Source organism: Myotis nattereri (assembly GCF_964212035.1).
Source record: "Myotis nattereri genome assembly, chromosome: 8".
Taxonomy (NCBI): Eukaryota; Metazoa; Chordata; class Mammalia; order Chiroptera; family Vespertilionidae; genus Myotis; species Myotis nattereri.
Window position 1 is genome coordinate 41,381,120 of NC_138083.1, and position 16,353 is coordinate 41,397,472.

The following is a 16,353-nucleotide window of genomic DNA, read 5'->3' on the forward strand; positions in this document are numbered from 1 at the left end:
CAGCTTCCAGAATGAGGCAGACACCCCTTTAATTTCAAGCCCCTAATAATATGATCCTTCTTCAGTTAGTTAGAATCTATCACACGCCATGCACTCCTGACTTTAAAGAGAACTACATGCAGAATTAGACTGTGCCCATTGGGACTACCAGATCAATTACTTTGACTTCATTGCCTGGTCAATTCAGTCAAATAACTGGCTTAAGTGATTTTTTTCTGCTGAATCTGCCAGGTAACTTCATTTAGTGCAGAACTATTGAGCTGCCACGTCGTCCAGGGCCTGTACTAGGCACGTTGGGGGGAGACACAGGATTAGAGGGTATGGTCCCAATGGGTACCGAGTTCACAGTACAAAACTGATTTATAATGCCTGGCAGGATGGGAGTCAGGGCTAAGGGCCCAGAACAAACAGGTGTTGTTGGTGGTTTATATTTCAACAGAAGGTGATTGAGTACTGTAGCAACTGCAGAATACCGTGTGCGCCTCCAGGAGAACTGAACAAAGGGGAGGGGAGGGAGAAGGGAAAGCACTGGCAAAACACTACAATAGAAACGGGAACAGAATCTTAGGGTCCGACCTTGCAATTAGCCTGCCTCAGGAGCACTAGTGTTGAAAGACTGAGTTATGAATTAGTGAAACGAGATTATGGAGGGCCTGGGGTCTCAGGCCAAGGAGTTTAAGATTTATCTTAGAGGCAGTAGGAGCCACTGGAAGCTTTTTAGCAGGTTGACTGTGGAATAAAGTTGGTGCTTTTGGAAGGTTGCCCTGGTAGTGGCACATTGATGGGGACCCAGAGGACAGAGACGTGGGTTGTCTTCTTCCCCGATGCCTGGGCAACTCCTCTCTGTCATCACATCACTATCCTCCTGCTTTTACACTATGGATGCTCTAAAGGTCACTGCAGAGCTCTGACCTAGAACACAGATCGGTCCACATTGTGCAAGCCTGTGCCCCAGCTGCCAGATGCTGATGGTGGGAACCGCTCAGGTGCACACATTGATGCCTCTACATTCAACTGTTCCAGCTTCCACTGAACTCATTGGCAGTGCTTATAATTTTAGGTCTCTGGTTGGCCTCCTTCCCATTTTTCTTTTCTTTAAAAAAAAAAATGTACTAGAGGCCTGTTGCATGAGATTCGTGCACTGGGGAGGGGGGTGGGGGAGGGTAGTCCCTCAACCTGGCCTGTACCCTCTCGCAGTCCAGGAGCCCTTGGGGAATGGCTGACTGCCCTCTTAGGCCTGCTCCTCGGGCTTAAGTCAGACATCCTTAGCACTGCTGCGGAGGTGGGAGAGGCTCCCACCACCACCACTGCCTTAGCCAGCTGTGAGCCCGACTTCTGGCTGAGCAGCGCTCCCGCTGAGGGAGTGCACTGACCACCAGGGGGCAGCTCCTGCATTGAGCGTCTGCCCCCTGGTGGTCAATGCACATCATAGCAACAGGTCATCTGCTGTTTAGTCGATTTGCATATTCATCTTTTATTATCTAAGATTTTTATTGATTTCAGAAAGGAAGGGAGAGGAGAGAGAGAGAGAGAAAGATTAATAATGAGAGAGAATCATTGATCAGCTGCTTCCTGCACCCTTTTACTGGGGATCGAGCCCAGAACCCGGGCATGTACCCTTGACTGGAATCAAACCCAGGACCCTTCAGTCTGCAGGCTGACACTCTATCCACATAGCCAAACCAGCTAGGTCCCCCATTTTTGTATAGCTTCTCTTCTGGACCCCACCACTCATCACCAAACTTGACCACTTCTCCTCCTAGATCTGCAAATTCGGGGGATCATTTGCTGAGATGGACGAAGTTTTGTTAACTAGGCCTTTAAATTGAAGCCCATGGTCTGCTGTTCATTGATCTCATTTTCTTTTTGCTTTGTTTCTGGTTGTGGAGGCACCTTGGTCAGAAGAAACATCTGCTGTATGTGTAATATAGGTCAGATGAGGGCTCGGTGTTTTTGCATCTTGGAGCTCATGAAATCTCATCAACCTTGTATCCCCGTTTTACAGACACTGTGCTTATTCAGACTAAGGTGGTCACAGGGACAGCACTAAGGCAGGGGAAATATCCACTTGCCACTGTATCATGAGCCTTGAAAGTCTATCAGCTGATCACCCCCACCCTTAGGTGTACACACACATATGCATATTCATTCATTCTCATTCTTTCTCTCTCCCCTCCACCCCAGACCCTTCTGTGCTTCCCCTAAATGTTCCTTCTCCATACAAGGAGGAGAAGGTGTGGAAGAGAGGACTTAGATGTGGGTGGTGAGTTTGCTGGGATCCTGTTTATGTGACTAGAACTCTGGCTTCCACCTCCGAGAGGTCACCTGCTCTGACGCTTGTCCTGCAGAACCAAACCCCATCTCTTAGCACCTAAGGGAGCAGTACAGCCATGAGGGGGCAGACAGGCACCCAGAGCCATGAAGTTCAGCAGGAGTACCACCTTCTCTATCACTGTCTTTTCCTTGATACGACCTGGTTCTGTAGGCAGCCCCCTCACTAACATAGATACACAGGTTCAAATTCAGCCCGAGGTCTGTTGCCTAAGCTCGCTGGAGCAGTGGCACCTCTCCCCCACCTGCAAAGCCGGTCATATGCACCCACATTTAGCACTTCATGTAGTTGAATTGATCTTCCTGAGGACATTTTGAATCCCAATCGTAGTATTTAATACAGTTGCTCTCACTGACAATTTTATATGCACACCAGTTGATAACCTGGCACCCCGTATCTTTATTCAAACCACCGTTGATACTGAATAAACAGCTGCAGTGCAAGTGTTGCCGCACACCACCAGGAACCTCTCTCAGGGGTGCAGTTGCCATTCACCCAAAGCCACTGAGTGAGTCATGTTACCAATCATCAGTTCAGTGAACTCTAGTATAATAAGCCCCTCCCCCCCTTCACTTCTCCAAAGGTCAGCTCTCCTGAAAGACATTCACTACCATCTTGGCTCTTCACAGAACTTCTCTGGACCTGATTTCTCCATGACATACTGACATCCCTCACTTTGTAGGGCTGTTTGGGGGCAGATACAAGACGAGGTGTAATAATAGCATCAGAAGCCTGACTTCAAACCCAGACCTTGGGCTCCGGGCCCAGATTCTTTCCTCTGTATCCATCTTCCAGATGTGGGATGGGCTGCCTCGGAGACAGACTCTCCTTTTCCGTGGCTCACTGCTCAGCAGGGATGCTGCTAAGGGATCGTTTCCAACTCCAATATTCTATGATTTTTATTGATCTTATGAAACGTGATTTAGGTTTGTTCAGATTATTCAATTAACATACCATTTTTGTTTGTCTCAGCCTGTCAATATTATCAACACCTATTCATTCGCATTGATGAAAAAAGGAAACATAGAGAATTTGAACAGTTTAATGAGCATTTGAATGTCTTAAAACATGACTTAAAATACGATCTAAACTTTATAATTATTAAACAATCTAGTCCCAGCACTACTCATAAAGTAAACATTTCTTTTGCTGAATTCTCAATATTAAAGTTTAATTCAGAGAAGAAACTCGCTAAGCTACCCCACCTTGCTCTCCTATTACGCATCTCTCCAGCCCCTACAGAAACTGCTGGCATCAAGATTTTCCATGGGAGGGACGTGCCCCCCAATTCATTCCTTCTGTTGACTGTTCAATATGTGTGTTTTCCTTTCAGCTCACATCTTTCTTTTTAGTGGTAAACATCAAAGGAAGGTTCTCCATCCTCTCTCCTTTGACTTCCTGCTTTGACAGTTATACTCTCAAAGATTTAAGCAGCATATCAGTCACAAAGAAATTATAAGCAAAATTTTCTATAATCAATTTACTTTCTTTTAACAAAGGCGGGAATGCCTACATAATGCATCTTTATTTTCAACTAAAACTCAAAATGATTCTCAGAGCAATTACAGAAATACCGATAGACTTTTTGAGAATTTTTAGTCAACGTATCCTATTTACACATGCAGCACACAGACTTCTTTAATTAGAGCAGGTCAGATCTTCTTATAATTTCATGTGGATATCTATAATAATAAAAGCATAATATGCTAATTAGACCAGACAGCCAAACGACCTTCTGGATGTCCTTCCAGATGTCCTTCTTGACGAAGCCCCCATAGCGGGGGCCGAGGCAGAGGTGGTTAGGGGCTATTAGGCAGGCAGGCAGAGTGGTTAGGGTTGATCAGGCAGGCAAGCGAGTGTTTAGGAGTGATCAGGCAGGCAGGCGAGTGGTTAGGGTGATCAGGCAGGCAGGCGAATTTGGGATCAGGCCTAAACTAGCAGTTGGACATTCCCTGAGGGGTCCTGGATTGCGAGAGGTTGCAGGCCAGGCTGAGGGACTACCCCCAGCCCCTCTGCCCTGCGCATGAATTTCGTGCACCAGGCCTCTAGTTTAATATAAAAAGTATTTAACTAAAGAGACAGACTATTATCGGGTCTCTTATTGAATAACAAAATATACCTTGTATACAGTTAATGTGTGGATCACATGCTACATTTTAATTAAAAGTCTATACTTTCCATAGTACTCTGTATAAAAGAAGCTTTGAAACAGTGATATCATTTGTATGTTTTGGGGATGGCAAAAGAATAGAAATAACATCACTCTTCTATCAGGACATTCTCACAGTTGCAAAAGGTTTATTTTATCATGTGCATATTCTTGTGTATAGCCTGGACAATGCCAGACTAAGTATCAGTTACTATAATATTTTTATTAATATGAATTAACTGTTGGCAAAGCATGCTGATTAGTGGTAGATTGTTTCTAAAGGTATTAAGTGTGGGATTAAACCAGCAGTACTAAGGATATTTTAAACTACAAATAATATACAAGCTAAAAATAATCTTGTCATTCTCAGTCCAATTTCATGGGCAGGAGTGAATTTTACTACCTTTCAGATCTGTGACCTTAAATATAGCCTTTTAATGTGGCCTCATAAACAAAATTACCTTTAACTTTTTTAAGGAAAGAAATGGAAAATTTCCTCAAAATGTTTGTTCTTGCCTTATTCTGAGCTTTGTGATATGTATTCAGAACTAGTTCTTGATAATTTGTTAACAAGGGGTTTGTAACACTTTGGACAGATGCACATACTGTTTTCAATCTTCACGGTTAATTATTCGATTTTGTATTTGATGCCAGAACACCCTGACTCCTAATCACTGCTCATTGTTGCAAGTCCATTATGTTCTAACTGTCTGAGTGCTCCCATTGACCTTGAACTGACATTATAAGCTGTGTCTAATCTTTTCAGTCTATATTTCTAATGCTTCTTTTCTTTTTTCCTTTTTTTCTGCTCCCTGTTTAGCATCACAATGGGGCTGCCTCTGAGCCCAGCAGCTGACTCCGCCCGCTCGGCCAGGCATGCCCTCTCCCTCATTGCCACTGCCAGACCACCCGCCTTCCTCACCACCATAGCCAAAGAGGTGAGTGGAACTTCAGGGCTCTGTCCTCGCATTTAGAGGGATTATTGGGCATTGTGAGCTGAGGGTCCGTATCCACAGATCATCCTGCCAGTTTGTTCTAGAACACTTCAAGTTAATAATTTTGTCCTGCAATGAATGCATCTGTACCTGTGGGCACACCAAATTCCACAGTGGCCCAGTCATTGCTCTCTGCTTTTCTATTCATTTCTGTTCTAGAAGTTCATTCACTTGGAAATATTTAACAATAATTATTCAATCTGATAGAGCAGACTTATTCAAAATAAAATACAGGGCGGGACAAAAGTGTTACAGTTGGGAGTACATGGAACACATTGTTTATTCTTAAATTATTATTTATTAATGATTGCATTATTTTCCATATGAACAACTGTAAACTTACTTTTGCCCACCCTGTATATTAAAGGCCTTTACATTTTTCAAGTGTATCTACCTGTAATCAAAACCAGACGTCTAATTTCACATTGGCTCTCCAACTGTAAGCAAAAATGTAAGCCATAAACTTCCTAATTGTTTTTCCTATTACATGTCACAAGTAAAGACTTGAATACCAATTGATTCCCACATTCTTAGTTCCAACTAATTGCCCACATCTAACTGGGGAACTAGCGAGGAACAATGGACCAATTATAGGATCTTCCCATAGGCCTCAGCAGTGGGAGGACAGGAAAGGAAGATGGCTCATAAGTGTCTTAAAGGTCTATTCCGTTTCAGCCTGAGGAACGTGCAGACTCCGTGTTTGTGGGGTATGGGCCCTGTCTGAGTTGTTTTTCCTGTAGCTGAGATGAGTTTTTAAAATACTAAATAAGCACTTCTGAGTCTGCTCTGATAGATAACCTGGAACCTATTGGGCCTGTGTCTGCCCCAGGGCCATCCAGAATGGGCACGCAGCAAATAACTGTGACATGAAGGCAGCTAGAAGGGAGGAAGGGAGGTCCTAACAGTGGGCTGTATGGGTTTTGAAGAAGCAGTGGGACTTTGAATTCATAGCTAAGATAAATTTGAAGACTTAAAGGTGCGTGTTTTTCTAATAGCACAGTGTTAAAGTGACAGATGTCTTTAAAATATACATATATGTATGTATGCGTTGATATCTCTTATAGATGTGATATATTTGTACAAAGTGTATGTATGTATAAATGAACAGACTTAGGGAATTTTTTTACGAGTTTTTCTCATCAGTGGAGTATGCACAGGTAGTAATATTGAATATGCTGCATAAGCCTTACTTCAGTCTGACCACATGTGCAGGTGCTATAAACACCAGGCATTAAACGGTCTCTTTAAAGGAAGTAAAAAAGCATTTATATTAATTGTGTTTTTTACTTAATTTGCACCGTATACATAAAAGAGTATTCTAAAATGAATTGTTAGAAGAGCCGTGCTTTGAATTTATTCTATTCCAGCACTTGGTTAGAAGGTAATTTTTAAATATTTTAATGTAATAGTCCACATGTATTACCTTTTAAAAACAAGTTTTCCACTTCACTTTGAGTTTTTGAGTAAAATACTGAAGTATTTCTCTCTGTGATTGAGTCCCCTATGCCATTCCCATCCCCACTCTCCGCTGGCCAGTCCAGGGCCCACCAATGCTCTCTCTCCTCTGAACCATGTAAGACTTACAATTGGTATGGGGAAAATCACACTAAACTTACGTTACTTACAGTGCTCTTTATTTTTTAAGGCATGCTTATTCTAATTTACCAACTTGATTGTAAAGCACCCAGCATGGTGCCTGAGACCTAGTAAGTGCCATATAAACATCACTTACTGTGATTACTTGAGAGCAGGTATCATGTCTTACATTTGCTGAGAACTTACAAACCCCTTAACTGTTCTCCACCTCAGTGCCATATATACCAACCTCACAAACCTTCAGTCTGTCTTTCCTTGAGAAATGTCATGGTGATATTGGGTTAAAGTCTTATGTATCCAGGAACTTAGAGAATTTAATTAGAGAAGACTTAACTGGGTTTTTATTCTACTAAATACCTGCTTTTGCGATCAGAAGTATTTCCTGACTCACCCCAGGAGGTTTGTTCTTGTTGATTTTTTACGCATCTACTGTACTAATAATTTCCAGTGGCTAGAAGTGTGAAACTCTATCAAGGGTCCACCACATCTATATAGCACGGAATGTCTCCACAGGTCCACAGACACACTGCTCTGGCCGCTAACACCCAGTCGCAGCAGAATATACACACGACCGCTCTCGCACGAGCTAAAGGGGAAATTCTGAGAGTCATTGAAATTCTCATTGAAAAGATGCCCACAGATGTTGTGGATCTTCTTGTGGAGGTAAGAATACCCTGTTTTAAATGACACATTAACAGCCTGAATGAAATATTCCAGTGGAGTAATATACATCTCTAAAAGAGACCTTATTTAAATTTCCTCAAAAATCAAAGCGATTGCTGTGTCCATGTATCATTCACCTGGAATTAATTGGTCTACATTAGAGTAATTTGTAAAGGTCATGTTCTCTTTGGCATCTTCCATTATAAATAAAACAAAACATATACAGTATGCTTGAATAAAAGTCACTATACTGCATATAAATATGAACAGCCTTTAAAGGAAATAAGTGGTTATTTTATTGCATTGTCTTATAAATGTTTTTTGCAGGTAAAAGGTAGCCTGCAGTATAAAGTAAATATGCTTTATTTTTTAAGTAAATATTAAAATTAAACTGCCTAGAATTTCCATGGGCAAGTGAGGCCTAAGTTAATAATTTAAATTTGGAAAATTAAGAATTTGAAATTAATTTTAGATTTGTATCCTTCTTATAAAGGTTATGGACATCATTATGTACTGCCTCGAAGGATCTCTAGTTAAAAAGAAAGGTCTTCAGGAGTGTTTCCCAGCCATCTGCAGGTAAAGAAGCCTTCGATAGCACTCAAAATAATGTCAGTACCAAATAATTGTTAAGAAATCTTGAACATGGTTAGTAGTCTTGCTCAGTTAGAAATCCAATCATTAATTAATATCTGCTTGCTTTTTAAAACAATTTAGGCGGTCTGTAATAAAAACACAACATGAAAAAGTTTTCTCAAAACTTAAGAAATGAATAAGATAACATCTATTGAATATGCCTGTATTCTTACATCGGTACTCAAATTAACATTTACATGAAAAAAAGGAGAGTGAGGAAGCTTCGGACATGAGAGGGAAAATATACTTGGCAGTCCATAGAACCCTTTATGCCACATTTTTAAAAAATATCCATTTTATTGATTTTTTCCAGAGAGGAAGGGAGAGGGATAGAGAGTTAGAAACATCAATGAGAGAGAAACATCGATCAGCTGCCTCCTGCACACTCCCTACTGGGGATGTGCCCACAACCAAGGTACATGCCCTTGACCGGAATCAAACCTGGGACCTTTCAGTCTGCAGGCTGACACTCTATCCACTGAGCCAAACCGGTTAGGGCCCTTTATGCCACATTTTTGTTGGTAAATTTTATTTTTAACTTAAAGGCCAGCATCTACATATTGTGTGTGTTTTGCCTATGAGAAAGCAAGAAAAGAAGCTAAGAGCAGTTAAAACTTTTATAAACAGCACTGAATATAGTAACTATAACCTTAAGAATTTTATGTGTATAGCATATAATTGTTATGAAATGAAGATTTTTTAAATTTCAAAATGTAGTAACATTATATTTATTTTCCTTTTAAAAGAGCAACCAGTTGATTATAGTTACATACATTTTTCTTTTTAAGACAAGTTCAGTAATTTTAGTTATTTTTGCTCAGTTCTATGAGTACCTTGTGGTGGAATGCTTTGTTTTAGGCTATACGTTTCCTGAGAGCAGTGACATTACACTATGCATCTTTACGTTTTCTGTATTCCGGAGTATTATGGCAAGCATTTGATGAATTAATTACTGCACTCTATAAGCATGCTCATGTATTTTACATTTTTACAATAGGTTTTATATTTTAGTCTCTTTCTGATTTACACCATCCAGAAGAGAAAATATGAAGACACATAAGAAAAGACTATGTTGTATTATACATGTGTACAGATGCATATTTTCTTGTGATATACATTAGGCATAATAGAATACTGTAATTTTTTAACATCATGCCACATTAATTCTGGTTTATGTTCTCTTTGTTAACAAGTGTACATACTGGATTTTTTCATGCAGATAGTTGATATTAAGAATTAATGTAGCTGTTATAGTCCCAGTCTGTTGTTCTTTAAGGAAATGTCTAGGTGAAAATGGTCATTTGTCTGTCACCTAGTGAAGGTGAGGAAGCGTTTTTTCCTAGGACTGATCTTACTGAATGGCAGCAAAACGTTCCTTACAGCACCAGTCACTGCTGTGTGAACAAGTCTCCAGGAGTTAAGGCGAGGAATCCGTGGTGCTTACAGGGCCCAAGTCTTCCCTTTGCCGGGGGGCAGCCTCCTCCCCAAGCAGTGTCCTCAGTTCCTTGGGTCACCTTCGTTTGCTGCACATCCACGTTTGATTCCTATTGTTTAATCACCAGAGAGTAAGGATCCTGCTTCAATGCTAAGGCAGCAGGTGTCTAAACTGAATGCTTAGTACGAGTTTTTTTCTGATTGACAGAAAGCAATTTTTTTTTGTTTATTCATTTAATAACATTTATTGAACACCTACTGTGTATCAAGTACTAGCTAGGCCCTGGGGATACAGTGATGAATGAGATGATATCCTGAAGAAGCACAGGATCTCATGTAATTATAAAGATAAATAATGCCATGGGGCTGTGTCATGTGCTGGAGTAGAATTGCATACCAGGGACAGGGTTGGACAGTAAATGGAGTGCTGAACTCTGGTGGGAATCTTAGGAAGATTCACAAAGGAGAAGGCAGACCAATAATAGTATTTGTGACAATGATTTGCTAAAAGGGGCTGCCAGGTAAAGAGAAGCGTTTGTTCTCAGGGGGTTGGGTGGTGGTGATAGACGAGGTGGTGAGTTTGGGGAACACTTCACTGAGGGGCTGTTGGGGTGGTGGGCTTTGCAGAATGAATGGGCACATGCATCTCGAGTCGCACAGAGAACCAGACCAGCAGATGTTGAGGGTACAAAAGTATACAGTGGGTTTGATAAGTGCTGTGTCGTCTTGGCTAGAATGTAGGCTGAGGATGGGAGTCTAGTATAGTACTTTGAATTTCAAATGAAGGAATTAGGCCATTATTCTATAAGCAAAGGGAAGTCATCAAAGTTTAAGCAAAAATGTGTAATTCTTTTCCCAGATGGTTTATAAGACATAACTTTATGAAACACCAGATTTATAAAAAAACAGTTGTTGACTATATCTTATGAATTATGTCAAATATTATCTGTGCTGTGAGTGTAAAAGCCACATAAGCCTACTTATGTAAGAGTCAACCCGTAAACATAGAAAGATTATTAACAATGTAAGGTTGTAGCTTATGCCAAATGCGAGCAGGAAGAGACAATATATTACGGATTGTTAGATGGGATCTCAAAGTTTTATGATGCCACTCTTAGTTTTTAAAGACTTGCCCTTAGCATCATGGAAGGCTGGCCAAGGATTTTACCTTCAAACTGTTCATCAATTGGCTCTTACCTAAAACTCAGTAAAAAAAAAAAAAAAAGAGAGAGAGAGAGAGAGAGAGAGAGAGAGAGAGAGAGAGAACACTTAGGCAGTGGTTCTCAACCTTCCCAATGCCGCGACCCTTTAATACAGTTCCTCAGGTTGTGGTGACCCCCAACCATAAAATTATTTTTGTTGCTACTTCATAACTGTACTTTTGCTACTGTTATGAATCATAATGTAAATATCTGATATGCAGGATGTATTTTCATTGTTACAAATTGAACATAATTAAAGCACAGTGATTAATCACAAAAACTATATAGATGTGTTTTCCGATGGTCTTAGGCGACCCCTGTGAAAGGGTCGTTCGACCCCCAAAGTGGTCGCGACCCACAGGTTGAGAACCGCTGACTTAGAGCTAGTTAAGTGGACACACGGTCCATTTATTCCTCTCCATGCTCTAGTGTGTATCCCGAGATTAAACACAAGCATCAGAGAGCTGCGTGTTTGGGCCCCATTTCTGGTCTCCTTCAGAGTGGGGTTCCCACGCCCCACTTGAGCATCATGCCAGCAGTTTGCAGAGCCTTCCAAGGGTGTCAGAGGGAGATGGCGAGTGCGTTTATTGTGGGTCATGTTTCTGTCGTACATTGTTTAAGGTCCCTTCTATGAAGACTCAGTCAAGACATTTCTTTTAAATCACAGTGTTGGGCATTTTTTGTTTGTTTTGTCCAAGGAACGAGTATGTGAGTCTGGTTTTGTTTTTCACATTACCGGTATTGTTAAATTAAAGAATTTTGCTTTGGCCATAGGCAGCTCAAGCCCAAATTCCTGCCTAATTTTAGTAAATTATGACTTACACCCCCCATTCTCTTCACCTCATCTTCATACCTTAGGCCTGTCTTTTCTTTTTGCTATTTCATGTCTATAAGTGTCCCTAATTCCTTTACGTAGTATGAGTATGTATATGTTTGTGTGTACATATATTATTTATGTGAAATATATACACATTTTAATTTTTATTTCATAAGCCATGGAAACAAAAATAATACTTAATTCTTAATACACATAATATGAATTATTATTATTTTCTAAAAATAAAACACAAAGATTCTTTTTATTAACTGAAATATCCTCAGTCTTCCTGGAGTAGTTTATGTACCTGTAGAATTTTTCTATAATATAGTTACAAAAAGACATAAAAATCAAATAATTTTAACTGCTGTGTAAGTTTTATAGTCATAGATTTATTTATTTATGTGTTTATTTTTTAATCTTCACCCAAGGATATTTTTCTTTTTCTTTTTTTTAAAAATACATTTTATTGATTTTTTACAGAGAGAAAGGGAGAAGGATAGTTAGAAACATCGATGAGAGAGAAACATCGATCAGCTGCCTCCTGCACACTCCCCACTGGGGATGTGCCTGCAGCCAAGGTACATGCCCTTGACTGGAATCAAACCTGGGACCCTTGAGTCCGCAGGCCGACGCTCTATCCACTGAGCCAAACCGGTTAGGGCAAGGATATTTTTCCATTGATTTTCAGAGAGAGTGGAAAAGAGAGGGAAAAACAGAGAGAAATATCTATATAAGAGAAACACATTAATTGGTTGCCTCCTGCATGTGCCCTTGACGGGAACCGAACACAGGACCCTTCAGTCCGTAGGCCATGCTCTATCCAGTGAGCCAAACCAGCCAGGGCAATAGGCATAGATTTAAATATTTTCTAATAATTCACATTTTAGTTCTTATGGCTATTATTAATAATATAGTGGCATCCATTAATAATACAAGAAAATTACTTAGATTTTAATGCCCTTGAGAAAACGCAGCACCCACATCCTTCAAAACACAGTTACACAAAAACAGTTCTGCCAGATTTTTCATCACTATACCAAATAAGGCTATATGATTATATAAGAATTAAATAGCATTTTTTTAGAACACAATCTATTAGCAACAAGATCATTGCAACATTGAATTAATTTTATGTTTATCAATAAGCAGAGTAAGAAGTACAGTAAAGTAACATTTAAGAAATGAATGTCTTAGATTTTCTCCCATCTCATTGGACTTTGCTTTGCCTTTGTCAGTCTCTCAGATGATCTTCAAAAAGGCACCATCCAGCACTGGACATCTATTATTCTTAGAGGGTTCTGAGTAATTTACATTTAATTGCCTGGAGAATAAATAACGCATCAGCCTCAGTTAAAAATACCCTGGGCACTAAGAACATAGAATTAACCCTCTTTCAAGTCTCCGGAAGGTCAACATCACTGAAGTTTCCTCAGAATTCAGTGTTAAAATTTCATTCTTAGTTGCTCTGTTACTGAACTTGAATAATCTTGTGAAGCCCTCATAGTAGCCCAGCCCACACTGAGCCTGTCATGCTTGACGCAGTTTGATGAATTACGTCTCCTTTGGTCACCGTGTAAACTCTGACTCACGTTACACTGCGGTATTTGATGCATAAGACATGAAAATGCAGAAGTGCACAGATGTTGCTGACCTAAGAGAAAAGCAATATAGAACACATACATGCGATAGAGCTTGTTCGAAGATGAACGCTTTAAGGGTTCATTATATCCTAAAGGCCCGCTGCACGAAGATTCGCGCCATCGGCCTTCCTTCCCCTGGCTGCTGGCACCGGTTTTCCTCCGGCACCTGGGACCCAGGCCTTGGGTCTGGCCGCAATGGAGAAGACAAGTGTCTTCAGTCTTCAGTCTTCGCTCCGTGCCTGTGTATGCAAATTAACTGCCATCTTTGTTGGGTTAATTTGCATACTCACCCTGATTGGCTGGCAGGCATAGCAGAGGGACAGTCAGTTTGCATTTCCCCCTTTTATTAGTGTGGATTTTTACAAAACTAATCTTTACTAATCTCAGAAGAGAAAAAGTTAAGCTCTTATAAGCCGCTAACTGTCAAAGCTCCTCAATTAGAAAGGAAGATAAAGCACCTCTAGAAATATAATGTGATCATAATGTAATTTTAAACTTTAAGGCTATTTCATTATGTTCTGAGGGACTAGAAGTAAAATAATGCATAACAAATAAAGGATTAGGGATTCTTTAATGAAATGGTAAGTTGATAGGAAAATTTGTACTTGGAGATGAAGACATTTCAGGATTTTTTCATAGCACAAGTTAGATATGCCTCTAAATGTAATTTTTAGTCACTTATAAGTCCTCCATTAGGCAGATTATAAGTGGCTCGAAGAAGGGGGGTTTTGCCTTAATTTTTCTTGCAGTGCCTGTAGCAACTAGTAGAGAGCTTCATCTGGCCAAAAGCTCTATCCTGAGAATTCTCAGATAGATCCTTATTTCATGCATTTTATTCTTTTAGGTTAAGGCAATTTATTTGATATATAACCAAGAGTAATTTAACTTTTATGCCTTCTAAAGACTCGTCAAATAAATCCACAGATTCCAAAGAAATCCTTTGTTGGGCTCTGCCCCAATTTTTAGTTTAGAAAATATGAACACTCAATAGAGGCACTCAATAACTGTGGTGAGTAATGAGACCAGCCATGCCGCTTCACGTGTTTAGTCCTTAATTTCTTCGTAATAAATGGCACCAGTTATTTCACTTAAGCTGTGACCTTGCTGCATGGTTTTCATAGAATTATAAGTTGTAGAATTTCAAATCTGAAAAGGACCTTATGTTATGAATTACCTACTCCTGTCCTTCATTTTGCAAACAGATAAATTTAGAACATTTTTGTGCTGACAGTCAAAAGTGAAGGCCAGCTTTGCTGAACAGATCTCACCCGGGTCTGGGTTCCACAGGGTGGGTGTGCACCCGCTGCACTGGCAGGCACATGTCAGGGGGACACACGAGGTGTGCCATCTCATCAGAGGACAGGGTGTGGCCCAGGCCCAGGCCTGTTCCTGGCTGCGTCCTTCACTCCATCTCTCCCACCTCCTCTTGGACTTTGCTCTTCAGAAAATCCTCCTCACCCTTTTATACTGAACTGCTCTCAATGGCATCTCTTCCTCAGCCTGAAAGCATGCTGTTATCTCTTGTTTAAAACCCTTACTTCCCTTGCATCTCCTGTCTCTGCTGTCCAGTCTCTCATATCCCCTCCTTCAGGAAAAGGAGTCTGCACTCTGGCCATTTTTGTCATCCCTGTGCCCTCTTAATCTGCTGTAATCTGATGTTGGTCCCTGCTATTTTGCTAGTACCTCTCTCTACCTCTGGTTACAATTTTTTGATTGCCAAGTGCTTTTCAGTCTTCAGTGTTGTGGGTCTCAGAACCCATTAAAAATTTAAAATCCTAAAGAGTTCTAGTTTATAAAGGTTTTATCTAGAGACTTTTAATGTATTAGAGATTAAACCTGAGAAGTTTAAAAAATATTTATTGATTCATTTCAAATAACAATAAACTCAGTTCATATTGACACAAAAACATATTTTTATGAAAAATAACTACTTGCCAAAACAAAAGAAAATACTAAGAAAAATAGCATTGTTTAACATTTTTGCAGATTTCTTTAATGTCTGGCTTAATAGAAGACAGGTGGATTTTCATATCTGCATCTGTCTTTAATTTGTTGCCATGTGTTGTTTGATATTTAATTGTAGGGTGAAAATCTGGTCTCACATAGATATATAATTGAAAAAGGAGGAATCTTTCAATTGCCTTTTAGATAATTTTTCATCTTACTTGGTAATTCACCAAAACTCAATGCGTGGTTGTTTTTTAAAGGTTAATTGCAGTGTGGAATCTTCAGTGGTAATGAACTTTTCATACTGTTGTGTTCAGTCCACTGGGGTATCCAGCACTCAAGTGGGTCTTTCGCCCATGTGTGATTTTGTAGCATTTTCTGCCCCTAAAGGGCTTAAAGTAGGCTTGGCAGAGATAGGGGGATAAATCAGAGAAGTGCCAAGATGCTATGATAAAAGGGTATCCTAGACATAGGAGAATCCTAGATGATGTGACCAAACAGACACAGAGGTGGGGCTTGGCAGTTGTGCCCAAAAAGAAAAACGAGACTGAAAAGTGAGTAGATATTTATCAGGCAGACAAATCCTTCTGACCCCCAAATCGGAGCTATTTCCATATGCACAATTGGCTGCCATTGAATGAAATACTATATTAAATGCAATTGTGAACCTGACAGTTGAATCAAGGATGGCTTTGCAAAAATTATAATGTGTTACACTACCAAGAATGAAGAAATTCTCAAATAATCTATGCATAGACCTAAGCCATATATTTAATGGCTCAAGTACTTGGGCTTCTTAGTAGAAATAAATAAAATAGTACAGTAGTAGTAGTAATAATAGTAGTAGTAGTAAGGAGGAACTTAAAGGACTTAGGATATAAATTTCTCTAATGTACTTTCAGTGAATTTTCGGTGGGAAAATGGGAAATCTACTGAATTTCA

The 16,353-nt window shown here is 40.0% G+C and overlaps 1 protein-coding gene across 1 annotated transcript in view; it reads left to right on the top strand.

The window, feature by feature from the left end:
- WDR7 (WD repeat domain 7) overlaps positions 1 to 16,353 on the top strand; it is a 289,363-nt gene that overhangs the window by 211,094 nt on the left and 61,916 nt on the right. The window contains exons 24-26 of the mRNA XM_081096649.1: positions 5,302 to 5,419; positions 7,586 to 7,735; positions 8,229 to 8,311. Coding sequence (XP_080952775.1) covers positions 5,302 to 5,419; positions 7,586 to 7,735; positions 8,229 to 8,311 — 351 coding nt within the window. The remainder of the gene's footprint in view (positions 1 to 5,301; positions 5,420 to 7,585; positions 7,736 to 8,228; positions 8,312 to 16,353) is intronic.